The sequence below is a fragment of the Vombatus ursinus genome, unplaced genomic scaffold (assembly GCF_900497805.2).
Source record: "Vombatus ursinus unplaced genomic scaffold, bare-nosed wombat genome assembly UNPS02007284.1, whole genome shotgun sequence".
Classification (NCBI taxonomy): domain Eukaryota; kingdom Metazoa; phylum Chordata; class Mammalia; order Diprotodontia; family Vombatidae; genus Vombatus; species Vombatus ursinus.
The window spans coordinates 23,074,363-23,101,121 of record NW_020947062.1 but is presented as its reverse complement, the minus strand read 5'-3'; the positions used below and the strand labels follow the sequence as shown (position 1 = coordinate 23,101,121).

Sequence of the window (26,759 nt, the reverse complement as noted above, 5' to 3'; positions counted from 1 at the left end):
TCTATCTATCTATCTATCTATCTATCTATCTATCTATCTATCTATCTGTCTGTCTGTCTGTCTATCTATATCTATATCATCTATCTATACATATATTTTTTGTGTTCTATACACTACATCATGGTGCCTCTTGCAATGACCATTTATGGTCTTCATTTTACAGATGAAGAGACTAAAGGGCTGAATATGGAGTCAAGAAATCTTAGGTTTATGTCTTAGCTCCGATGCTGTAACTATGTGACCTCACTTTGGATACCCAGATTCCTTCCAGCTCTAAACCTATATGATCACATGACATTAAGTGACTTGCTGAAGTTTGCATAGCAAGTCAATGTCAGACCTGGAATTTGAACTCATGTCTTTTATTTTTAGTCTCGTGCTCTTTCTATTTCTGAGGCAATATCCATAAAAGTATCTCTCTCTAAGAGAAACAGAAAGGGTATGAATTTGAATGAACTCATAAAGGGCATACTAAAAAAAATAAAACCTACTCCACCTGGTAATTGCGGTATAAAAGAAAAAGTTCCAGGATGGGAACCTGGAGGCCTGAATTTTAGTTCTGGCGTTGTCACTAACTCACTGCATGATCTTGGACAAATTTACCCCTCATTCTGGATTTCAGTTTCCCTACATGTCAAATGAGTTTAACTCAATGATCTTTAAGGATAGTGAGTGGCACCATGTGCAACAGAACCTACTTCTGACTCACAGGGAGTTTAGAACCCTAATGGACTTTTAAGGCAAAATTAGGGATGTTCAGGGTGTAAGCCCAAACTCTGAGGGCAATGTCATTGAGGTATCTCATAAACCATTCTTTTGCTGAATGTGATGGGCCAATAGTCTAAGTCATCAGAATACTTCTGATGTCCCCATTGCCTTTGTCCTAGGAGTCTGAACAGGTGAATTTTCAAATGAGAAAAACACAGAACCAGACCACAGTGAACAGACAGACAAATTATATTTTCTTTTGTTTTATTATTACAAATTGTGTCATTGCCATTCTTCTTCCAGGGAAATTCATGTCCACATACTACACAGACCCACCCCTTCTTTACATCCTGGGGATAATAATACAGAAATGCTCAAACCCTAGGAGACACAGAACACAAAGAACAGAACCATTCAAACTATAGCTTATATAATGCAGTTTTTTCCAATTGAAACAGGTTTCCAGAATAATGAACTCTAAATGAAGTGATGATGGAGACCAGTTCAAAAACATGGCTGCTATCAGAGCTCTGGTCAGACATGGCCCACAGGATGTTGGGTTAAGTTCTCCCAAACAGCTACTATGCTTCTCAGAAAGAACACCCAGGATGTGTTTTACTTTGTTTTGCTTTTGACTGGTTATGTGTTTTGGACTTTTAATTTCAAAATGTGAATCACACAGTGATGTTAAAGATTTGGTATGTAAGTGTGCTTGTGGCCATGAAATATGTGTCTGCCCACTACCCACATCCTCCCCAAATCAGTGGTACTCTGGGGCCACCCTGTTTTAGAGGCAATCCCTGGATAATGAATTGTGAGATTGGTTTCTTCTGCAAACCAATGTTGTTTGTGGTTGGGAATTATCATGACACATTCCTCCAAAGGTCCTTTGGTTTAATGTCTCATCCTCTCCAATAGTTGCTGGTAGACTGGAGCTATAGTGGCACAGAGGGAGGGAGGACATGTGTGAAAAACAAAATAGAGCTCACTGGACAAAAAGTGAAAACTCACTTTCCCACACCTGTCCTTAGTATATAAGCTTCCTTCCAGATGTTTTCCTTTATCTCCACTTTCACAGTTGAGACCAGGACTCTTAGTAGGCTCTAAATAGCAATCAGTAACTGACAGTTTTTTTTCCTTTGCTTCAGTAAAAGATATTTCATTTCTTATCCAAAAGGCAATAATATAACCCATTGTTTCACTAATATTCTTAACCATAAACATCTCTCCTCATAATGACTGATAATCCTCATATCCCCCATGCCCACCTTCCCTCAAATCAAAACCATCTTTCTCTTGTCTCCTTCTTGACCTGCCACCTCAAGCACTGTTCTGCTTTGTAGCCTAAAGGTTGCATGAAGCTCTATGGCTAAGCAGCCATTTGGCTTTTGCAGCTCTGATTTCCATATACCTCTTCCCAGATTCCAATTTTCAGGAAGATGGTGGCTTAAAAACTGGCAAAGAGTCCAGTATCTTTATAGTCTTACTCAAAAAAATAGCAACAGAAATAGCAAAAAAAAAATGCTAAATATTTTAATAAAGATATTACTATTCAATGAAAAGATAATTAGCACACTGAAGAAAAATTTTGCTACAACTTCCTCTCTACATTTCTCTGAGATTCCTAGGGACTCTGAACCTCCTTTCTGAGAAACATGCATTGATATAAGCCTGTGGTTATCAATCTTTCTTTCAGAGATGACTGTTAGTCTCTATAGAGCATATTTTTTTGACTTTTAGAAGTGGATCTTTCCACATTTGCCCCAATTTAATCTGAATGCTTTTCAAATGACCTGATTGATATTCTTATGCAGAACATGCCTACTATTCCCCCTAAGAACCACACTGCTAGGTGACAGACAAAAGAGAAGACACAAATATTAGCCTTACCTAATCGTATAGATCTTTGGGAAGTCTGAGGGGAGAAGAAAAGTAATTTGTTACATTTTCTAAGAGCAATAACATTGAGATTTATTTACTTCACTGGTTTTCAGATGATCAGCGATCCCTTTCATCTAATTGTACTATATTACAATAATGCTTAATTGTTTGCACTCATGGTGAGACAGAAGGAACATGGAAAAGAAAGTGTGGAAATAGTCTCTAGACTGTCTTAATCTCCTGTCTGCCTTTGACCTCCTGTGTAATGTGCCAGGAATGCACACTAGAAACAGTCAATCACTGGGAATCTCCTCAGTTATTCTTTACCTGTATTCCCTGGAGTTAGGAATAAAGATAGGGACTAGACCTATGATTTCAATTGGTGTTGTCAAAATATTTGGAGACACCCTGTTTCCCAGAACTAAAGCCCTGAGCTTGGCATAGCAAAAACCCTTTGTGCTCTGGATGACCTCAACCTCTATCAAAATGTATTGCTTTGACTAAGCACCAGGTGTTCACTGAGGGATTTATGATTTTCATATTAATCAATAACTGTTTAGATTTGTTGGAGCTCCCCTTATAATGTACTACAGCCTAAAAGCCATCCATCAAAACCTTCTGACATGTTAACAATTGCTGAAGTCTTGTGGTTGTATAACCGAACCAGATACTGCACTCCTGTTCTGGCCATGCTAACTTTGGTTCTGTATTCCACTGAATAATCACAAGGCTCAACAACCCTTAAGATTTAAGACAATCAACTTAAGAACTGTTCTCACAGGACCCAGGAACACCTGCATCGTCCATGCATGAGCCTGCCATGGGAACTGCTAAGAATGATTGTGTAGTGGTCCAGCCCATTTGTATTTTTCTATGTACCTGCCTTTGCCCCAGCATGTTAAACCCTCCTCATTGGGGGTAGGGGGGAGGGGAGGTCCCACTTACAAGCATTTTCCTCACTCTGAAATTAATTAAACTTCTATTTAATCTCTGATACACCTGCCTCTGGCCTGTTCTGTTTGACTCTGGCCATTCCCAGGTTAGAGGTGGTTTCAGTCTGGTTGACAGTATATGCAACTCTCAGGTGAAGAAACTCCTTTTGACAATGCTGGTTAGCACCTTCTATACATAAAGTCTTTAAAAGTTGCCTAGAGCACTGAGAGGTCAAATGATTTGCCCAGAGTTTATATGCCAGAGCAGGGACTGGAAAACAGGTGTCTCTGGCTCTGAGACTGGCTCTCTATTCACTATACCATGTTACCTGAGTAAGGGAAAAGTTAAGGGGTCTGAAAAATTCACAAACTTGGTAAACTGACTTTAAATGAGGGGAAATTATTTATGCTATGAGTGAGTCATTTCTAAAGGAACTCCAAAAATGGGTCTTCTCCTCAGAAAACAAGAGCAAATGATCAGCTTGTAATAGTGGAGTATGGACAGAGTGTGATACTTAAAAGTAATCAGTCAGGATCACCCTTGTTTAATTTAGGCCTCTCTACCAACCTAAAATCTTTTTCTTCAGGTTCATCTGTTAAATGTGTAATGAGATTTAGGGATAACATAATGCCAAAGAGTGGTCCAAATTATTTTGAAGTTACAGAATTTTTTTGTACTGAATTCCAGGTCATGGCTTAAAAATTCCTGTTTGTTTTCATGGGATTTGTTCCATTTCATATAGTACTGACCATTGTCACTGCTGCCTATACTTGAGACTGCAAAGGTGAAGGGTGTCCAGTGTAGAGAAAAATGTAAAGCCATACTTTTGGGTTCAAAAAGTCAACATTATCAAAATGGTGGAGTCATGAATAAACGATAGTCTTTGTATTAAAAAACACAAAGGCCCAGGAATCTACTGGATTTAGTCATCACTGTGGCATGGCTGAACGGCAAGTCAACAAGCGTTTATCAAGTGCATACTGAAAATGTTTACTCTGGAGAAAGGAAGACTTAATGGGGTACATAATAACTTGCTTTGGAAGAGCTTTCATAATGGAAACAGATTAGATTTGTTCTACTTGGTCCTTGAGAGCAATGGTGGAAAGTTGGAGAGAGACAGATTTTGGCTTGAGGAGACTTAGGGGAAGGAAGCTTGAGGCTTAAGAAAAAAATTCCTAACAATGAGTTATCAAAAAATGGAATGGGATACCTTACTGGATGACTGCTTTTTGAGATGTAAATATCAATACCTACAGTGTACTGATTGAGCTAGATAGCCACTGAAGCCCATTCTATCTCTGAGATTTTGTGAGATTAGCAGAATTGGGAAGGCATTGGAAGTCTAGCCTTTGAGGATGGCCAGAAATACCTGGCTGAAGTATCTGAGGTTATTTAGTCTGAAGAACAGGCACTGAGGACTGGTCTTACCTTAGAAAAAGCAGATGCTTGTCTGAAGATTTCTAAGGCAGAGTCTGCAAGCTCATCTCCTCGATCCTGAGGTTTATTGGCTGGAGGAGAAGGGAAATAACAGTATACATGAGAGAGAAGTATCAAACAATATCTGACTTTTATTACCTCTATTCATTCCCTTGGTCCTCAAATAGAGAATTTCTCAAGCATATCCCTAGGGCAGAGCTTCTAATCTCCTGAGGAAGTAGCTCCATGGAGAAGGAACAAGGGCAAACTTAAATGTCCAAACTACAATATATCCATATCTATATCTATATATCTATATTTTTTTTATAATTTGAAAACAAACTTAGCAAATCAGCCATAATAATATAATAGCTGGTATATACAGAGTGCTTTAAAGTTTGCAAAATATTTTATATATATAATCGCATTTGATTCTCATTAATAACTCTATGGGTAGGTGTTATCATCTCCATTTTACAGATGTGGTTGAGAGACTTGCCTAGAGTCACACAGCTAGCAAGTATCTCAGGAAAGATTTGAACCTAGGTCATCCTGATTCCAAATCCAGTGAGTACTCTAACCATTGTACCATCTAGCTGCTTCAAAGCTGTGTTTTTCAATGATAACTGTTATGGATAAAAACAGCCTTGATCATGAATGTATGAATGTAATGCAACATTGTTCAATTTTTTAAAAAATGATGAATTAGAGTTTAGAGGAACACAGGAAAACTCACATGAACTGATGTAGAATCAAGTAGAAAATTATGCACACTGTCATTGTATCAGTTACTTTGATTTAATTGTTTTTCATTATGACAAGGGAAGGTTATTTGGGGGAGTAGTGGTGGTAGATGCCTAAATCCAGAACAAACAGACTTGAAGATGGGGAATGTGAAATCAAAAGTCAAATGTCAGTTGAAACAAATCTCACTTCAGTAAGTTAATTCTGAATTGGTGGGATCTGAAATGATGAGAATTTCTTATAGTCTTTTTTCCCCAGGAGATTTAAAATTTTGTTTTGTTTTGTTTTTGCTGTATTTTATTTTAACATCATGATCATTTCTGGATTTAGCATAAAAAGGATAAAAATAGACATCATTAGTTGATTTATTTTCAACAAATTTGACATACAAAGAAAGAATAGTAAGATACTCTCGAAGCCAATTTGTGGGTCATTCTGGCATTTTAAAATCGTGCCAAGGTTTTCAAATGGGCCTATCTCCAGTAATTTTTTAATGAATTTCATTGAAATCTACCATTACTCAGTAACTTTTGTTTCTTTGAAGTTCCATTTTTATTATCCCACCCAAAATCTATTGAAGTTATCTGATCTTCCAGTCCATTCTCTCTTCTTTCTTAAGCATGCCAGTATCTACCTCATGACTTTTCTCTCTATTTCTACCCCTACCCTCATATCTAAGAACTTTTTAAAAAATATTTTTCCCAATTAACACAAATCTATTTTATTTCTCTCTCCCATTTTACCACTACTTTCCACAATGGGAAAAAATCCTTATAACAACAAATATGCAAAATCAAACAAAATTTTGCAGTGGCTATGTCCAAACAATGTATAGTTCATTCTGCATCCTGAGTCTAACTCATCTTAGGCAGGAAGTGGGTAGAATGCTTCATCATCAGTCTTCTGGAATTTTGACTGGCCATTGTGTTGATCTGAGTAAGTTGTTTGTCTTTAAAATGTTCTTATTTTATAAATTGTTCTCTTGGTTCTGCTCACTTCACTCTACATTGGTTCGTACAGGTCTTCCTTGGTTTCTCTGAAACCATCTCTTCACTTGTTGTAGCATAATTGTCCATTGTATTTATATATCATAACTTTTCAGCCATTCCCCACATGATGGGCACCCCCTTAGTTTCAAGTACTTTTCAATTACAAAAAGAGCTGCTATCAATATTTTTGTAAGTATGGGCCGTTTTTCTCTTCTTTTGATCTATTTGGAGTGTAGACCTAGTAGTGGCATCAAAAGGTATGTAAACTTTTTGGGCATAGTTCCAAATTACTTTACAGAATGACTGGACCAATTCACAGTCCCACCAACAATGCATTAATGTATCTGTTTTCCCATAATTTCTCCAAAATTTGTCATTTTCTTTTTGTTTGGTCAACTTTGCCACTCTGGTAGGAATGAGTATTGCTTTAACTGGCATTTCTTTAATAGTAATTTGCAGCATTATTATATGGCTAGCCATTGATACCTTGGATTACTTTCTTAGAAATACAAATAAGCCTATCCATACCAGTTGTGGAATGGATCTCATTCTTGTAAATTTGAATTGTTTCCTTATATATCTTTGGAATGAGTTCCTTATTACAGAAACTTGCTGCAAAGATTTTTCCCCCCAGTTCCTTGCTTCCCTTTTAATTTTAGCTGTATTGGTTTGTTTGTTTGTTTTTGCATGTGTGTGCAAAACTTTTAAATTTTATGCAATGAAATTAGCCAATTCTATCTTGTGTGATACTCTCTAGCTCATGTTTAGTTATACATTGTTTAGCTATAGATCCTAAACGTAATTTCTTCCTTTCTACTATAAATTTTTTTTATGATTTCCCACTTAATGTAAGTTGTGTTTCTTTTTGTAGATCATGTTGGTATATGGGGTGATATGTTGATCTCCACCTAGTTTCTGCCAGACTGCTTTCCAGTTTTTCCAGCAGTTGTTGTTGAACAGTGAATTCTTACCCCAGTAATAGCTGGGGTCTTTGGATTTTTCAAACACTAGGCTATTTGCTTCTGTATGTTGTATACCAAATCTATTCCTCTGGTTGAACTCTGTTTCTTAATCAATAACAAATCATGTTTATCATTACTATTTTATAGTATAGTTTGAGATTTGGCACTGCTAGGATCACTTTTTACATTCTCTTTCCTCTTAAATCTATTCTTTGTCCTTAACTCTATCTGTAGTTCCTTGATCCCTGTCTCTTCTCCCAGTTCTTCAGCCCTATTCTGGCTTTACTTTTCTCCCTTTGCAATATTGTCTATTTAACTAGTTCAACTATATATTGGCCTGCACCCTTGAATCCTTTTCTTTTTTTGTTCTATCTCTACTTGTACCTAACTAAATTCCAAGCTGTTTTTTATTCATCTACTTAGAGCAGCAACTTCTCATGGAATGTTGAAAGCCACTTAAGGGAGTCACACAACCATGCCACATTAGTCTACCAGAAACATCATGTACTATCTAATTTCATCTTCATACTTTCTCCTCTCTAGGATTCTGTGACAATGTTTTCTCCTAGTTCTCCTTCTACTTTAGGCAGGTGGGTGGCACAATGGATAGAGCACTGGGCCTGAAGTCAAGAAAGTTTTAAGTTGAAATCCACCCTCAGATACTTACTAGCTATGCGACCTTAGGGAAGTCACTTAAACATTGTCTGCCCCAGTTTCCTCAACTGTAAAATGGGGCTCCATTTTCTTTTTTCTCTCTATACTACTACAGGTTCTATCTTGGGCCCTTTTCTCTTATCTCTCTATACTATGCCATTTAGTAGCTCCCATGGATTCAATTGTTACCTCTATTCAGATGATTATCACACCTCTTTCTTGACCTCCAGTCTAGTGTCACAAACTGCCTATTAGATGTCTAGAACTGGATGTACCATAGATATCTCAAACTCATCATGTCCAAAACATATTATCTTTTCCTTCACCCTTCCTCTCTTCTCTATTACTGTTGAGGGTTCCACCATCTTCCTCATTACCCAGCTCACACACTCAGTGCTTCCTTGATTCCACACACACACACTCAACCCATGTGTCCAATCTATTGTCAGGTTTTGTTTTCTATCTTCCCAATATCTCTGACATATAGCTCCTTCTCTTCACTCACACTGCCCCTAGCCTGGTACATGCCCTTATCACCTCACACCTGGACTATTTCAAAAGCCTAATGGTTTGTCTCCCTGCATCAAGTCATTCCCTTCTCCAGTGTGTCCTTAACTCAATTGCCAAAGTGATCTTCCTTAATCATAGGTCTCACTATGTCACCCTTTTATTCAATAAATTTTGTTGGCTTCCTAGTACTTCTAGACTCATATAAAATCCTTTGGCTTTTAAAAACCTCACAACCCAGCCCATTCTGACATTTTTAGTCTTCTTACACTTTACCCCCTTTCCACTGATTTTATGATCCCACAATTATGGCCTTCTTGATAAACCTCCCACACAACATTCTGTCTCTTAACTCAATGGCTTTTTGCTGGCTATTCCTGATTCCTGAGATGCTATCCTTCCTCATACTCACCTCTTGGCTTCCCTGGCTTGATTCAAGACTTGGCCCAAATCACATCCTTTATAAGAGGACTTTCTCGGTCCCACTCCTCCCTTTCTACTGCCTTCCCCCTGAGATTACCTCCCTTCATAATGGACATATCTCTTATGTCCATAGTAGTTTACATGTTTTCTCCCTCATTAGAATGTGACCTCCTTGATGCTTTTTGCCTTCTCTGTATTCCCAACATTTAGCACTGTGCCTGGCATAGGAGTACTTAATACGTGATTGTTGGTGATGATAATGAAGGGACGACTGTTCTCTTTGCAGACTAATTCTCTCCTCCTATTCCTTAATCTTTCTCTCTTTCTTTATCACTCTGTCCCTCATCATCAATCTCTCATTATCTACTAGCTTCTTTCCTGATATCTGTAACTATGAGCAGGTATCACCCATTCTCCAAAACTCATCTTTTTCATCTCCACTTAAACTATCATCCTAAATCTCTTCTTGTTTTCACAAACTCCTAGCAAAAGTCGTCTATGCTTGTGGTTTCTGACTCCTGACCTCTGCTTTCTTCCCAATCACTTAGAACCTATGACTTCCAACCTCACCATTTGACTGAAACTGCTGTCTACTTTATTTTATTTTATTTATTTTATTTTATTTTTTAGGCAATTGGGGTTAAGTGACTTGCCCAGGGTCACACAGACAAGGTTACCAATGAAGTTTTAATGGTTAAATACCATGACCTTCTTTTAGAATTCAACTCTGCAATTCATGACATGATTGACTACTTCCTCTTCCTGGAAACTATACCCTCCCTTGGCTTTCATGGCCTTGCTCTTCTATGGTTCCTCTGCTGCTTGTTTGACCACATCCTCAGCCTGCTTTGCTGAATCATCAACCATCTCCTATACCCTAAACATGAGTGTCTCCCAAGGCTCTATCCTGGGCCCTCTTCTCTTTTCTCCATACTTAACTCCTCACTAGCTCCCATAAGTTCACTGATCATCTTAATGAAGATGACTCTAAAATTTATTTATCCAGCTCTAATCTCCCTTCTGAATTTCAGTCATACATCATCATCTTCCTGCTGGACATTTCTCCTAGATAGCTCATTAGCACTTTAAACTCAATGTGTTTAAAACAGAACTAATTATCTTCTCTAAACCCACCCTACTTCCAAACTTCGCCCTTTCATGGAGGGTACCATCATTCTCCTAGCTACTCAGGTTTGCAACCACAGAGTCATCCATGACACTTCCCTCTCCATTATCTCTCCTGTCCAACCAGTCACCAAGTCTTAACAACTCAGTCTTCACAAACCTAGTCCATCTTTCCCCATCTCTCCATTTATACTGCTATTACTCTAAAATGGGCCCTCATCCCCTCCTGCACGAGATATTGCAATGGCCTGTTAATTGGTTTCCCTGCTTGTTGTTTCTTTCTTCTCTTTCACACAATTGCCAAAATAATCTTCTTAAGGCACAGGTCTGACCGTATTACTCCCCTGCAGAAAGGCCCTCTATGTTTCCCTATTATCTCCAAGATAAGATTCACACTCCTTAAAGCCCTGCACAATCTGACTCCAATCTACCTTTGAAAACATTTCACATTACTCCTTTTTATGCATTCTACATTCTAGTCAAGCTAGCCAATTAGGTATTTATTCCTCAGAAGTTGAAATTCCATTGCTTGTGTCTGTGTGGTCACACATATCCAGAATGGACTCTCTCTTTGTGGATACCTAGCCCAGGCTATCTTCCATGTCTACAATGGACTCTCACTTCATATCTACCTTGTTTCCTTCATTGCTCAACTCAGGTGCTGCTTCCTTACAAAGTTTTCCTCCAAGTAGTTAATGTTTCCCTCCTCTTTAAACTACTTTGATTTATAAATCTGTCTATATGTTGTAAATGCTCAGAAGAATATAAGATCTTTGATGATAGAGACTCTCTTTGTAACTCCAGTGTCTAGCATAGTGCTTGGTACATAGTAAGTGCTTAATAAATGTTTATTGACAATAAATTAACATTGCTTGTATAGAAATAATCTGTTCACTAAGAAAGAGTTAGAGAACCTATATTTGACCACACTGTACATATGCTGTCATATAAACTAATATGAACCAAAATACCCCTTATCTGAATTACAGACTTAAAATAATCTCAACTATCTGTAACATAGCTTTGATTACTAAAGTAAGTGGACAAACGCCCTCTAAGTACCTAGAAAAGTACTGGTAAAGTTCCAGCACTTAAGTTATGTGCCTTACCTCCAGAAAAGACCTTGACACCCTCAGAGCTCATTTACTTTTATTCAATATATTAGTCCATCAAGTTTGGTGATTAGGTTTCTCTGATTTCAGAACATTAGGAGGGGAATCAGGGAAGGAGTGGTATTGTTAAAGTTATACACACTGACAACAGGAGAAACACTTGCTGCTAGTGAGGGAAGGGAAAGAACTAAAAAGCAAATCCTGACCTGTACTATGTATTAAACCATAGGATGAGGACAAGTCTTTATAATAAACCTGAATCATCAAAAAGTTACATGATATCCAGCAGCCTCTCTTCCTCAGGAGAAAAGGTACTTCAGAGGCATAAAATTATGATTCTTTGACAAAAAAATTATAATTCATACTTTCTAGCAGCTCCCATTAAATTTCCCTTGAAGTCCAAATTAAAGAAGGGTTTCTCTATACCTAAAAAAGCTATTTGCTTTGTCCTTTTGTTGTCCCTAGCCTCCATTTAAGGTGTCTGCCTGAGTTTATACTGTAATTTCACAGGCAACATAAAGCCTATACACTATAGTGAATCCAGTTTAGAAACACCAAAGGAGCGAAAACCCCTCAATAGTCATCCCCAAAGAGAGACCTTTGTCTGCTGCCCTTTTATTGTGGGTACTAAGGGTGGACAAGACAGAAGGAAGGAGTTACTGGGTTTACCTGCTGGGTTCCTATGAACAAAAAGAAACAATGCTCCCTGGAATTTACACAGGGACTCAACTCTTTAAGAGCTAAGGCTAATTGCTAAGGAAGCAATGCAATGTGAATGGAGAAGAAGCAGGAGAACAGGGTATCTACTATGACCATATAAGAGAAAAAAATAACAAGAATGAAAGGACCAAGAATCTTGATGGATAATTAAAAGAAGTCACTGAAAAATTATGATATTTTATGTGCTAAAGTTAATTTATATGTAAATAGTTGCTAAATAAGTTTGGTTGGTTATATTGATATTCAATATTAAGTTTTTAATAAAACACTTAATTTTTTTTAAAGAGCACATAGTACTATCATATCTTTTACCTCCTCAAAATTTACAAGATGACTTCTTGTAAATGGGGCAGCAGAAAAAATTAAGAGGTTAAGAAAAATACCTAAGAATACACAGTGAACCAATTGGATCAGTATGAGGACTAGGGCTCAGCTATTCCAACTTGAAATCCAGTTTTCTTTCTTTTAGACAAATCTACCATCTCAATCCTCTGTCTGTGCTATGTTCTCCCTCTCTCCCCTAGCTCAGCTCAGGATAAATCTTTGAGGAATCAGCACAAGGTATCCAGAATAGACTTGCTACCTTTTGTTCTTACCTGGAGGTTGCAAAACACTCTTGATAGCATAGACCACTCCATTGGTGGCCATGATGTCAGTTTCTGCAACAGGTTCTTTGTTGACATTTATAACAGCATTTTTCTAGGGGAAAATATTTTTTAAAAAATCATTTTGATACAGAAATTAAAGAGATTTTTTATGAACATAATCCAAATCAATAGTGAATGCAGAAGAACAAATACTTAGAATCCACAGAGAATCCAAAAATCTTTACTGCATGTCCCTGTTTGTCCCTTGAACATCCAACAATCTACCAAAAAAATCATCAATTAAATGACTATTATGTGCCAGCAATTGTGCTGGACACTGGGGATACAAATACAAATAAAAGCATATAGAAAATAAATATAAGGCAACACTTGTGGAGATACCACTAACAGTTCAGGGGACCAGAAATTTGAGTTAAGTTTTATAAGAAGGTGAGGTTTCTAAGAGATAGAAAAGAAAAGAGAATGCATTCCAGGCATGGTGGATAGATGATGCAAAAACATGAAGGTAGGAGATAGAGTGTCATATGTGAAGGACAACACGAAGATCTATCTAGCTGGATCATCAAGCATGTGAAAGGGAGTAACATATAAGGCTGGAAAGGTAGGTTCAAAAGAGGTTAAATGTAATTGTATCCCCTTGAGTTTCCCTTGCTAATACTCTGAAGGGCCCTACTGAACAGAGAAGTGGCCCAGACATCATGGATGTGGAGACAGACGGAGCATCTTTTTAATTTACAAGCTGTAAAACAGCCAGGAGTCAATAGACTCAGAAGTCACGGAAGACTAGTGAGACAGTGAATAGGAATCTAAAACCAGTTTTATTGTCCTTTCTTCTCTCTCCCTTCCTGAATCTGGGCATAGTCTGAGCAGACTTATCCAAGATCATGGAACTACATGCCTGGGGTGCTTTTCCTTCTCACCTCTACCACTTAGAAACCCTGGTTTCCCTCAGCATTCAGCTCCACACCACCTTTTGCTTGAGTCCTCTCCCTGCTCTGCTCCTGCCTCCCAGATGCTAAAGATTACCTTGTGCTTGCTTTGTATGTCTCTCCTTTTAGAACACAAATTCCTTGTGGGTAGAGATTGTTTTTGCTTTTCCTTTGTACTCCCAGCACTTAGAAAAATGTCTGGTAATACTCAATATTAGCATTAGTCTATAGTAACTCCCATCTATGTAATGCTTTGAGGCTGCTAAAATGCCCCACATATATTGTCTCATTTGATCTGTATACTTTGTCTTTGATCATAATGATAGGCTGTTTCTACTGAGGAAAACTGTGGATCTTTATTTCAAATCCTTCCTACTCCCAGAAGGCCCAACTTTCCGCATTGTTACTTTCGTGAATGTGCCCTCTTGCTATCTGGGGCTCAACAGTGATGTGGTGCCCAGGTAGGGTCTAATTTAGCCAGAGGGTGCATAAAAAGCTACTCATGGATGAATAAACAATAAAGGAACACTTACCGAGCTGATTTCCAGTTTATCACCTTGTAGAGACTTTAACCTCACCAGGGCCCCAATGGCTCCACTGACCAAGATCTCATCCCCAACATGGTATTTCAGAATGTTGGCAAGTTCTTTAGCATTTCCTAAGAAGGAAATCATTTGGGCAGGAAATTAATTTCTGGATTTGTTAGGAGGACAAAAGAGATCAATCAGAAGGATTGATGAATGGATGGGCTTGCTATTGTGATAACTGTCAAAAAGTATTTAGAAAGCTATTAACCACATATAACGATATATAGAACAAATTCAATAGCCATGGTACCTATCCTTTGGGGAACTTAGAATCTATGACAAATGTCACTGAAAGGGACAGGTACTCAATAAAGGCCAAAAAAACAATAACCAGCTATCTAAATGGGGATAATATTAATTATTTATTGGAACTATATATATTTATATAATTTCAGTTTGGGGAGTTTCACTTTCCACATATCTGACACAGATATAGATTGTAGCCCGTCTCTAAAAGATAATACTAGAAAGTTACCTGAGGTAATGCCACTAGTAAGTTTCAAAGTAAATATTTTAAATCCAATTGTTTTTCCTTCCAAGGTGTCTTCTGTTGTTGTTGCTCATTTATTTCAGTCATGTCCAACTATTCATAACCACATTTGGGGTTTTCTTGGCAAAGATACTGGAGGGGTTTGCCATTTCCTTCTCCAGCTCATTTTACAGAAGAGGAAACTGAGGCAAACAGGGCCTTGTCTAGTATGACTTACCAAGGGTCACATAGCTAGTAAGTGTCTGAAGCCAGATTTGAACTCAGGAAGATGTATCTTTCTCACTTCAGGCCTGGTACTCTATCCTCTGTGCCATCTAGCTACCCCAGGTCTTCTGTACATTATTTCATACTGTCTCTCCTATTTAACTATTTTCATGTCTATAAAGTCAAGGGAGATTAATGAGCAAAAGAGGAATCAATTGATTTCCCAGATTGGACAGGGTGAATGAACTTCACCAAGTTGCCAGTCTTAACAATTATCCTAGAAAGGATCGATGAAGAAACTCATCTTCCAAGTAAATCCTATCTGACAAGAACCACTCGCCCTATACCTATCTCCATTACAGGCCTTCATGCTACTTCTAAGACTACAACTGAGTTTTATAACTGAGTTATGATATAAAGTTAGAGGAGTTGTTTTACCTCTATATCTGTTTTACATTTAGAAAATTGGATATTCGTTATTTATAATAATTATTATTGATATTGACACAGTACCTTAAAGTTTGCAAAGCATTTTATATCCATTATCTACACCTCACAAACAACCATTTTGAAAGGTAGGTACTCTCAATATTATTATCCCCATTTTATAGATGAGGAAACTAAGGTTCAAAAAGATTAGATGTCTTGTACATGGTCAGATAACTAATAACCCAATTATCTGAAGTTGGGTCTTTCTGACTCCAAGTCTACTACTCTCTCCACTACACCAACTTGTCTCTCTAATAACAATAGCAGCAGTGGAAGAAAGTTGTGCTGTGCTTTATAATTACAAAGGGCTTAATTTACATTATCTTACTGATCCTAATAGCAACTCGGTGAGATAGATAGTCAATCATTCTGTCAACAAGCCTTTATCCAGCACTAGTGTTTAGCCTAGTACTTAGTACTATGGATAAACCAAGTAGTTTATCCAAGCTTAGTTCTTGATCTTAAGATTTGCCATCTCATACTTTTCTAACAAAGCTATAATGCTTTGAGATGAGCAATGGGACGCATTTGTATGATGGCAGGTCAGAGCAAGGGGACCAATATGTGTCAAATGTTGTTTGAAATTGGGCTCTAGGTTGAGTCTAAGCCTTGCTTTAACGACCTCGGTCCCAAAGTTCACTGTTGTTCTAGAGCTGGGAATGAGTTGATTCACAAGTATGACTCATGTTTCCAGGAACTAAATATTTGCTTCAAAAGTCAGGGACTTTTCCAGCTTTCACATCTGGGATGCTTCATCAGAAGAGTGGCTACTATTAGGTATACACAGTAGAGATATATTTATACTTTCTAGACTCAAATGCATTTTCTCTCCAAGATTCTGATTTCCTGATGGGTGAACTCAGAAGAATAAACAGCTATTATCTGGGAAGACTGTAGATATGGTAGGACTGGTGGTGAGCTGAGTGTTACCCCCTGTAGAGCCTCCTGATCACTACAGTGCAGCATTCCTTCTGAACCACATCAGTATTTTGATGGACTAGGTAAAACATCCCATTGCTTAGGCTTATATCAGTAAGACTGCACAGATGCTTCCCAAATCAAGCATGAGAATCTTTTTTTTTTTAAGTTACTAGCTGCCTCCTAATCTCAATTCAGTCTGAAATATTATCAGCCAAATGGTTGGATTTCTCTGATGGTCATTTATAGCTTATTTGTACTTTTATAATACCTTTCATCTGAGGAGATTTCTTTTTTCCTCAACACTTGTGTAGAGTTCACTCAGTCTCTGGAAAACCCATATCACTATTAAGCAATAGAACCTTTAAGAACCAAGGGGCAATATCTTACATAAACAAATGGGTGGATCTGGGTTCCCCCACAGAAAGAACAGACAGTGGATGGCCAAAGACAGAGACAAGAAGAACTGAGGAGTCTAAAGTCTTCCCAGAATTGGACAGAGCTTAATTTTGAGTGTTTGTGTATGTGTCCTAACTATACACTGAAGAATGACACTGGGGGCAGTGGCAGGAAGTAACAAGCTAATTGGATTTGGAGTCGTTGGATTGGGGGCGGGGTTGGTTAAAATGTTTCAGATATAGTTAATATACACTTTTAATCATAGGTTCATAGATTCAGAGCCAGGAAGGACCTCATTGACCCTTTAGTTCAAGCCTTTCATAGTTAAGGAAACTGAATCCCATGAAAGTTAAATGATTTGCACAAGGTTTAACAGATAGTAAGTGGGATTTTAGTGTGGGTTCTCTGATATTGCTTTTTCCTTTGTACCTCTGACAGTGTTGCCTTTTGGGTTCAAATCCCAGCTCTTGTACTTACTACCTGTGTGATCTTAGGGAAGTCTGATCATATGCAGATTTAGGAAATTCTTAGGGAAGCTCTTTTACACCTTAGTTTTCTCATCTGTAGAATGACAGGGTGGGGTTAGTTGATCTCTGAAGTCCCTTCTTCCAAATCTATGATCTGATGATCCTCCACACAGACACTTGAATGGCATGGACCATTATAAAAATAAAATAGCTTTTTGCCTGAAGATATTGTGGCATCATGGTTGATTTAGGTTTAGCTTTGTGTGTGAGTAGGGTAGCTTTTAAGAAAAAAGTGGAGAACCATCTCCTTTTCCTCTTCCCTGATTATGCTATCACCAATGATGGTCCAACAATCCCTATCTACCTTAAGAAGCTTATTTCTTTTTGGAGAGGCAAAATGGAAAGTTGATGCTGAGAATAAAGGTGAAGGCATCCTCTTCAGGAATATGAAATAAGGAGACTTACTAGACAATGATTAACTGATCTATGAAGACACCTGCCTATTGGTTTGGAGAGGGAGGAAATGAAGTTGGAGGAAGTTCAAGTTCAGCCATTTAAGGGACTGCAAACTAAACTTTCTGCTTTCCTTTCATAAAGTGGTAAAATGAATGATAATGGAGTGTGAGTTCCAGAGTTTGGATGATGTAATTCCTAACTGTTCATGCTGTTAAAAAAAAAGGAGAGAAAGACTCACTAACCTGGGATGAGTTGAGGTAAGTCTACCTGGAGGAAGGGGGTAGGTTAGAGCAGGCAGGGACTTTCCTGATAGGTCTTCGACTCTAAATCTATAAATACTAGGTAATAACTAAGAAGTAGAACAAGGTGGCATGATGTAGTGGATACACTAGACTTCAAAGTCAGGTACAGAGAAGTTTAAATCCTGCCTCTGACATCTACAGGCTGTGGAACTCTGAACAAGTCACTTAGCTTCTCAGTGTCCCAGTCACCAAAAGAGCTCCCTACCATCTATGAAATCTTCAAACTAGACCAAACTCTAGCCCCTCTCTCCACCCCACCCCCCTAAACAAAAGAAAGAGGGAGAGAGGCAACATGGTCCAGTGAATATTAGGCTGATCTTGGAGTAAGGAAGACTTGGGCTCAGGCAGCACCTTTGACACACAGTACCTTCATGACCAAAGCTAAGCCCCTTATCTTCTTAGTGCTCCCAGGCATCTCTCTAAGATTACACTGTTACCACTGAGGAGTTGCTGGTCTGTACTATGGAGGAAGTTTCTACATTGAGAGTTTGCCATATGAATGATATCACAAGTTCACCAGAGAAAAACCAAACCAAACCAAAACAACAAAGAAGGAACAGACTGTAAGTAAAGATCAGAGAGTGGCTTTCATATTCACCTTCTAAGCAAGACCTCACTTAACCTAACTGCTAAATGAACATAACTTGATGTGACCTTATAGTTTTGGAATTCTTCCCGTGTTTTTTCTCATGAGAACCACAGTTGGGGAAGGGAATAAACATTTATTAAGTAAATCCATGAGAGAAAACAGCTTCCCAGATGTCCTTTCTAGATGTGTGGCAATGTGAAGCACATACCCATGAGTTTATTCAGCTCCCCTGGTGGCAGGGCCTGGAAGGCTTCATTTGTTGGAGCAAAGATGGTGTAGGCACCTTCTCTGTTGAGGGTTTCTGTCAGACCTGCGGTTTGAATGGCAGCCACCAGCATGCTGGGGAAAGGAAGAGATGACAGGTATTGGAGAGCTTTTTTTTGGGAGGGGGGGTCAGGTCTTAATTTTCCACAGAAAATGGGGGAGAAGAGGTAGAATGTAGATGACTGAAATTCACAATTCTCAGTTTAAACCTCTAACTTTAAGCTCTCCCTGCTAAGATTTTTGTCAGGGCTGCTCAAAAAGAACAGCAGGGTCTGGTCTGAATTTGGCCTGTTGTCTCTCCTGGCCCCTTCTCTGTCTCCTTGGCTTCTTCTCTCTCCAGTGAAGCACCCTGCTGCCAATGCCACGAGTCAGTCAAACAACTGGACCCTTAGAGGATGACAGTAAGAAGGCAGAAAAGGAAAAGGTGCAAATAAACCACACACTAAGGATGCAGCTCAGGAATGGGAGCATTTAGCGTGTGCATGGTTTCTATTGTGCTCAAAATTTTATTAGGTTTGACTTAATCTTGCCGGCAGCTGTGCTTAGTCATGGGGAACACAAGTGAGGGGAAATAAATGCACCAAATGATGAAGTAACAGGCAAGTTAGAAATTTTAAAAAATGTGGAAAGAACAATTGGATACAAGTGTTGGGGCTTTCAAAGAAGGGAATGGGAAGGAACTTTAGCTGCATTAGACCATCTGGGTAGAGATGGAGAAGAGGAGAAGAGGGGAATGAAAGTGAGAAAAATATTGAAAATAAATAGACTTCTTGACTTTACTAGATACTTAAAACAGTAGAGAGTGGAATTTTCTTTGCATTTTATCATTGCAAATGAAATTATTTTCCTAGGGATTTAGGAATCATTTTTAGAAAGATATGTTTTAGGCATTTATATCTTATCTTAGGCATGCCATTCATCCTTTCCACATTCCCATTAGGACAGTTCATAAAAGGCTGCATTTGACACAAACATTTAAGATGAAGGGAGGGAAGGAGGAAAGGAAGAAGAGAAGGAGAAGGGAAGTTAAGCCCATGAAAATTGCAGACAATTGTCATTTGTAATGTTAATTGCAAAGGATATCTCTGAGATGGAGAAAGGAGGAACGTTGGTTGTTACCTGAAACGGTTGTCAACTTTAAGAACATCCATGATGGTCCCTATTGGTGGTGTCAACATCCGGTCCACAGTAAACAGGGTACCAAATCTTCCCCTCTTGTCATGGGCTGCAATGCAGCTGTTCTCAATACACAAGCTCTGTGGAAGTAATGATGGAGGAAAGGGAGAAAAGGCTATTTATCTCATTTTTCTCAGGATCTCTGACTCTCATCTGTGACATCAGATTCAGACATGATCAGGGTGAACAAACTCATTTCCTGAATCTCAGCTGATATGTTGGAAAGGCTCATCGAGGCTAAGACAATACAATGTATTTTCTATGTGAGTGAAAACAATAAAAATGAGTATCTAAATCTCCTGCTCAAATATCCTTAATGCATTCCCTATGGGATACAATATAAACCACTTAGCCTGGCAGTTGAGGCCTGCCACAATCTGGGACCCACCTGGTTTTGCTTTTATTTCATATTCCTTCTCTTCATACATTCTACATATTGGACTGTTACTTACTCCTTGATCTCATCCTACTGATATCTTCTGTAGGTTGACCTTTGTAACTGGAATACACACTTCTGTATCTATGTCTATTGAAATCCTTCTCCTTTCAAGGTCATCTCAGGTTTCATCTCCTTCATGGAGCTTTCCTTGATTCTTCGTCCTCACATTTCTCCACTAGTAGTGAAATTTCCTTCTTAAAATTCCTCATAGAACTTTGTCTGGATCTCTCATTTATGCTTCGAATGTTCTACTAATGTTCTAACATTTAATTTTGTACATGCCACATTGAGATCATTAAACCGTAAACTCCTTATGCCCTTGGTACCCAGTACAATGTTTTAACACATGTTAAAAATATTTGTTAAATTATTGTTAATTCAAAGAAGCTATGAAAAAAAGATTTTTAGAAGGTATAAAATAAGTAACATTTAAAAAAAAGAGAGAGATGACAGGATGAGTGGGTAATGTCTATTAGCCATCAGATTAATAGACTAAACTCATGTTGGGCATTTTTGTTTTCAATCTACTAGTTTGATTGTGGCCATTTTTAATAACAGCTACATTTATATGGTGCTTCAAGGTTTGTAAAATGCTTTTTATAGATAAGGTAACTATTTTGATCCTCACAACTGCCCTGTGATATAGGTACTTTTATAATCTCCGTTATATAGAGAAGGAAACTGAGACACAGACAGGTTGCAGAGTACAGATAGTAAATTTCTGCCAGGCTTCAAACTCCAGTCTTTCTGACTCCATTTATATTTCTTAGAAATAGTTAGCACGTGAAAATTTTATTGATTGAATCAAAATTGCACTAGTTAAGGCAAAGTATTAACTTTGTATTTATTCCTATGCTTGGTTTCTCAGAATCACCTGAGATTATATGGGTTAATAGGATATATAGGATAATAGATATAGGATATATAGGATAACAGAATCTCAAAGTTAGATACAATTTCAGAGGTCATTTTGTCCAACCTGTACCTGAACAGGAATCTCTTCTCTAATATCTCCAACAAGTGTTTACCCAATCTCTACTTAGAGTCCACTAGGAAAATCACTTCCTCTGAAAGCAGTCCATTCTTCTTTTGGACAGCTCTAAGAAGCTTTCCTTCTATGGAGTGGAAACCAATGTATGCCTCTTTCACCACTGTTCCTTATTCTTTTCTCTGCGATCAATGATTCTTCCACATGATAGGCCTTCCCATACTTCATAGAATTACAGAATCAAAGAATTTGAGAGTTGGAAGGGACCTCACCAATTATCTAATCTAAATCATAAAGAGTTATATTCCCTAGTGCCTCACCCCCAAGTGTTGTCTTCTCCAGGCTGAACATCTCCAGTTCCTTCAAGTGATTGTCATATAGCATAATTTCCAATTCTTCTGGACTCACTCTAGTTTGTCCTATGATGTGATGGTGAGGTCTGATAATGACTGAATACAGTAGGGTTATCACCTCTCTTGTTCTGACACAAAGCTTCAATTAATTCAGTCTAAGATTATATTATAAGGGAATGTGTTGTACTTGATACAGAGCCAAACTTGGAGTCAGGAAAACCTGGGTTCAAATCTTGCTTCTGTCATATCCTGTTTGTATGACCATGAGCCAGTAATTTAACTTCTCAGTTTCTTAAGCAATTCTCTAAGACTATATGTTACTGACAAGTTGCTGATCTGTATCCATGGAAGGGGTTTTCACAACTTGAATTCATAACTCCAATGAAATCATAAGTGTGGATCAAAACAAGTTGAAGTTACCTTTTTTGGATGCCATGTCATGCTGTTGACTCATGTGGAACCTGTAGTCCTCTAAAATCTTAATGAAAGTCTTTTCCACATATACTTTTGACTAGCCACCTCTCTTACCTTATACAGCTGATTTTTTGAGCCTAAGTGTAGGACTTTACATTTATCTCTACTTAATTCTAACCTTATATTAGGCTCATCATTGCAGTTTGTCAAGATCCTTTATGATTACAATTTTGACATTTGCTATGTTAATTATTGTTGTTTAGCTTTCTGTCAACCAAAACTTTAATAAATACACTGCCTACATATTCATCCAAGTCACTGACAACAATGTTGACCAGGTAAGGGTCCAGGATAGATCCTTGGGAGTACTCTATTAAATGTGTCAAGCACCAAATAAGGGCTGCTAAATAAACAAAACATGGTTTTGAGAAAAGAAGTATAAATATAAGCATAATAATTCATTGACAGTAGATGAATGTTTGCTCTATTCCCTTGCCTAATAGAAGCCCACCCCTTAATTCTCCTAGGCAGATAATGTGTCTAATTTATCGTCAAAGAGCTCTAGAAATAATCTTATATTCCCAAGATAAGATCTTATTCCAGCATTACCTTCAGGAATTTTTTCTCCTAGCTCTCAGAAACATTTTTAATATAAAATCTTTCTACTATTCCCCCCCCCATTCTGCTAATAAACAGAGATATGATGATAATTTTACAACCTATGGAACTCGTCCAAAGAAGGAGCACAATTACAAACAAATAGATAGAATAAGATCAGAACTTACGTTACGATAAACAAAAACTCTCAGTTTCTTGCCACCCAGAGTGTCCAGGGTCTGTCCATGGTACAGATACTTGGAAGATAGCTGATCTTTAACAATGTGATTCAGAAGCAAATTCTTCATATTGGCATCTACATAAGGGACACCATCTGTAAGAGAACATTTATTAAAGTTCAGTGAGGCATTTTTCTACAACCGACAAAAAAGATTTAGAAGATGAATATAGTAAAAGCACCTGCAACTCACTGAAATTTAAAAATTCAATAAACACTATCTACCTCTTTAGTGCAGGAGAATCAGACCTTGCAGTTTAAGCTTTCACTAAACTCTGGAATCTATCTGTGAAGATATCCAGAGAATGGCTGGTTTTGGGGTGTTAAGTTTTGAACAGGAAGTTTGGAAAGCACTCAAAGGTTGAAGATTCTTTGACTCCTCCCCCAATGGTATGGTTTACATATGGCATAAAAATGATCAGCTCTATATTTTGAAGTGTTTGTGGTCCAGACCTGTGATGTCTTTGGTTTGGGGAATACCCAGTATGGAAATTCTCTCATCCAGTGTAGGTCAGCCACACATCTGTAACATATTCTTGGATAGTTGTCTGAGGCATTGAGAGAATAAGTGACTTGCACAGAGTCAGACATGCCAGTATGTGTCAGAGGCAGGATTTGAACCCACCTCTTCCTGACTCTAAGGCTAGCCTTCTATCCATCATGCCATAAATTGCATCCCTTACTCAACTTTACATTTGTCAAAAGATCTCATAAATAAAAGCACAAGAAAATGAATAATCTTTGCCTAGAAGACACAGACTCTATTTTTTAAAGAAATGATCCTCAGTCACCCTTTGCTCCTCATACATTTTTTTAATCAGTTAAAACACTAGAAAATTTTAAGTTTACCCTAAATTTGTGTCCTTTCTTTCTGTGGTATTAAAATGCAACTTACTTAGTGAGACTAAAATTCCATGTGTATTGTGCTCATTATTTCAAATGGAGAATTAGGGGCAGGGATATGGTAGTGGATAGAGGGTCTTTACTTCAAGGTAAACTGTCATGCCTCTTTTGTGTTAACTATACCTTTGAATACAGAATTCAGAGGGGCAAGAAGGGTCAAGCGTTCTGTTCCAGAGAGATGAGAACCAAGTCCAGCTTGTTTATAAAGGTCAATAGATGTTGAAACATCAGACTCAGCAGCCAACTCTAATAGAGTCTTAGCTAGAAGGAAAAACAAAAGTTTTGAAAATTTTAAATGATGCTTTCATTTGTTGTTGATCCACTCTAAGGCATGTCACACATCAACAAGAATGTCATATTGGGAAGCAACAATCTCCTATAAACATCACTAGTGCAGAGAGAAAAATTAACCCTAGAGTATATGGATATTACCGAGCTTTACCTGAGTCTGGGATCAGTAGCTCATCCACGTAATGGATCACTCCATTGGTCGCCAAGTTGTCCTTGTTTGAAATGATAGCCTTCCCATCGATAGTGAGGACATCACCATTACAACCCACCTCCAGGGTGTTGCCCCCCAAAGTCTCCATGGACAGTCCTGCAATGATGGCTTCAGCACACATGGCTGATTTTAGGATGTGGTTGTTTAACAGGTCTGGAGAATAAACAGGACATGGCTCAAAGCAAGAACTGAAATCATCACAAAACTATATTATTAGGAGAGCAGGGTGGCAAAGTGCTGAAAGATGAGAATGAGCACAGGCAATTGTCATCCCAAGTGCTGGAGGGATACTGCCATCTGCATTGGGCACTGCTGCATCCATAATGGGAGTGGCTAATGAGGGGGCACAGCCGATTATGGCTCAGAAGTTCACAGGATTTAGACCCTGAAGAAAGAATTTTTCTTAATCCTCTCATTCTGGAGATGAGGAAACTGAAATCAATGGAAGTGAAATGATTTCCAACCTAGAACTAGTGAATAATTATGCTACCAGAAAAGAAGAGGATTAGTGTGTGGATAATTTGGTTTTGGGAGAACACCAGCCTTGATGGTAAAAAGAGATAGCATTTGATAAGAGTCAAAAGATTGAGAGTGTTGGAGAAGTGAATAGAGAGGTTAAAAAGCATGAGGCACAAGGGAACCTGAGGTGTCTGGTCCCAGGTCTCCTTCCCTTATGTTATCTTTGTGGCATGTAGGGGTAACCACAGGTGTTGGTGTTGATGTTGGTTTGACTTAGAGCTTTATGCTGTAATATTACCCTACACACACCCACACACACAAAATGTGCTCCATTATGAAAATCCAGTAATAGTGAATCTGTGGAAGCAGATTCAGTCTAACATTTGCTGTATAAGTCACACTGAGCTTGCTTCTCTATACCCCGGTGCCTGGAACATAATAAGTGCTTAATAAATGCCTTGTTGGGTTTCTTGATTGATTCCTGACTGGTTTTGACTCCTCTTAAATGTAAAACATAACTCTGAATTCCTGTGGAGTTGCAAATTTCCTTTTACTACAGAATATGAGAATAGAAACACAATAGTCATCAGTCAGGGGAAGTTGTAATGCACTGTGGAGTCATTTGGTTCTTGAAAAAACTGTTTGCTTCACCAAAGGAACAGAGTAAGAGTTTTTCTACTGTTTGGTGTTTCATTTCCAGGGACTGAAGGGCATGTAAATGCTTGTTGCATATAGCATCTGCTAGCAAACGTTGGAGCCCAGCCCTCTTACAGGATGGGCTTTGGTTGTCCAGACTCCCAGACTCTAAATCTAATGCCTGTGACAGTGCTGCTTTGGCCTTTCTCCAGGGCAGTTCTGAATGCTTTAAGACTGACTCAAATGCCAGAGGGACAAGGACTCAACAATCTCCAAAGCCAAATAGGGTTGAAGGCACTAAGGTATACTGGAAAGAACACTGAACCTGAAGTTAGAAAATACTCTTCATTTACTATGTTGTCTGACCAAGGGTAAATGACATGCCATCTCTGGACCTCAGTCTCCTCATCCGTAAAATGAGAGGATAGCACAAGAAGATTTTTAAGGTCTCTAATAGTTCTATTAGCTCTAATAGTCCGTGTGGGTCCCAGGTGGCCTATTAATAGCAAGACTGCTCCCAGGTTCTCCTGGTTCCTTTTTTCACCTTCTTTGGAGGGATGTGAAAGATTCAGGAGGGAAACAAATGGCTTGACCTGAAGTTAGCAAAGTCTCTGCTGCCTTTATTGCCAATTCTGAAGTTAAATTCTCTGCTCAACCCTTCATGGACACAGGGGAACCATATCTGACTCTTGGCAGACTTCATGGCTCAAGTTACTTCAGGGGGTATGAAATGAGTCCATTATGATTTGAAACTCTTCTTCCTAAATACAAAATCATTTACCTGCTTTAACTCCTCTGCATCTTAGATAGATTCCTTTAGGGAAGGCAACAAAATGTAGTGTAAAGGACAGTGAATTTGGAGTTACAGCCCCTGAATTCAAATTCTGACACTGCTACCCATTCCTAGGTATAAGATCCGTATGGGGTATGTCAGGAGGACTCAGGCATACACACTGCTTCTAAGATAGGATATTTACTATCTCACTTTTAAAGCTTATGTTTTTAAGTAAAGTTTGTGAAAAGAATTATTTAGTTAAGTTTTAGTTTCTTTTGTTTGACAAATAAATACAAGGTTCTTTGTCATTGAGTTCAAACATTCAATAAATATTTGCCTAAAAAAATTAACAAAAATTCCCTGAATGTGCACCCTAAGGATATGTGCTGTACATGCCTATGTA

The 26,759-nt window shown here is 38.2% G+C and overlaps 1 protein-coding gene across 1 annotated transcript in view; it reads right to left on the bottom strand.

Annotated features, from left to right (window-relative positions):
• Nucleotides 1-955: 955 nt before the first annotated feature.
• TGFBI (transforming growth factor beta induced) overlaps nucleotides 956-26,759 on the bottom strand; it is a 59,784-nt gene continuing 33,980 nt past the window's right edge. Inside the window, exons 8-17 of the mRNA XM_027849037.1 lie at nucleotides 24,427-24,639; nucleotides 24,108-24,245; nucleotides 23,032-23,177; nucleotides 19,996-20,132; nucleotides 18,821-18,951; nucleotides 14,245-14,369; nucleotides 12,771-12,873; nucleotides 4,951-5,030; nucleotides 2,599-2,623; nucleotides 956-1,643 (exon numbers count right to left, since the gene is read on the bottom strand). Coding sequence (XP_027704838.1) covers nucleotides 1,603-1,643; nucleotides 2,599-2,623; nucleotides 4,951-5,030; nucleotides 12,771-12,873; nucleotides 14,245-14,369; nucleotides 18,821-18,951; nucleotides 19,996-20,132; nucleotides 23,032-23,177; nucleotides 24,108-24,245; nucleotides 24,427-24,639 — 1,139 coding nt within the window. The 3' untranslated portion in view covers nucleotides 956-1,602. The remainder of the gene's footprint in view (nucleotides 1,644-2,598; nucleotides 2,624-4,950; nucleotides 5,031-12,770; nucleotides 12,874-14,244; nucleotides 14,370-18,820; nucleotides 18,952-19,995; nucleotides 20,133-23,031; nucleotides 23,178-24,107; nucleotides 24,246-24,426; nucleotides 24,640-26,759) is intronic.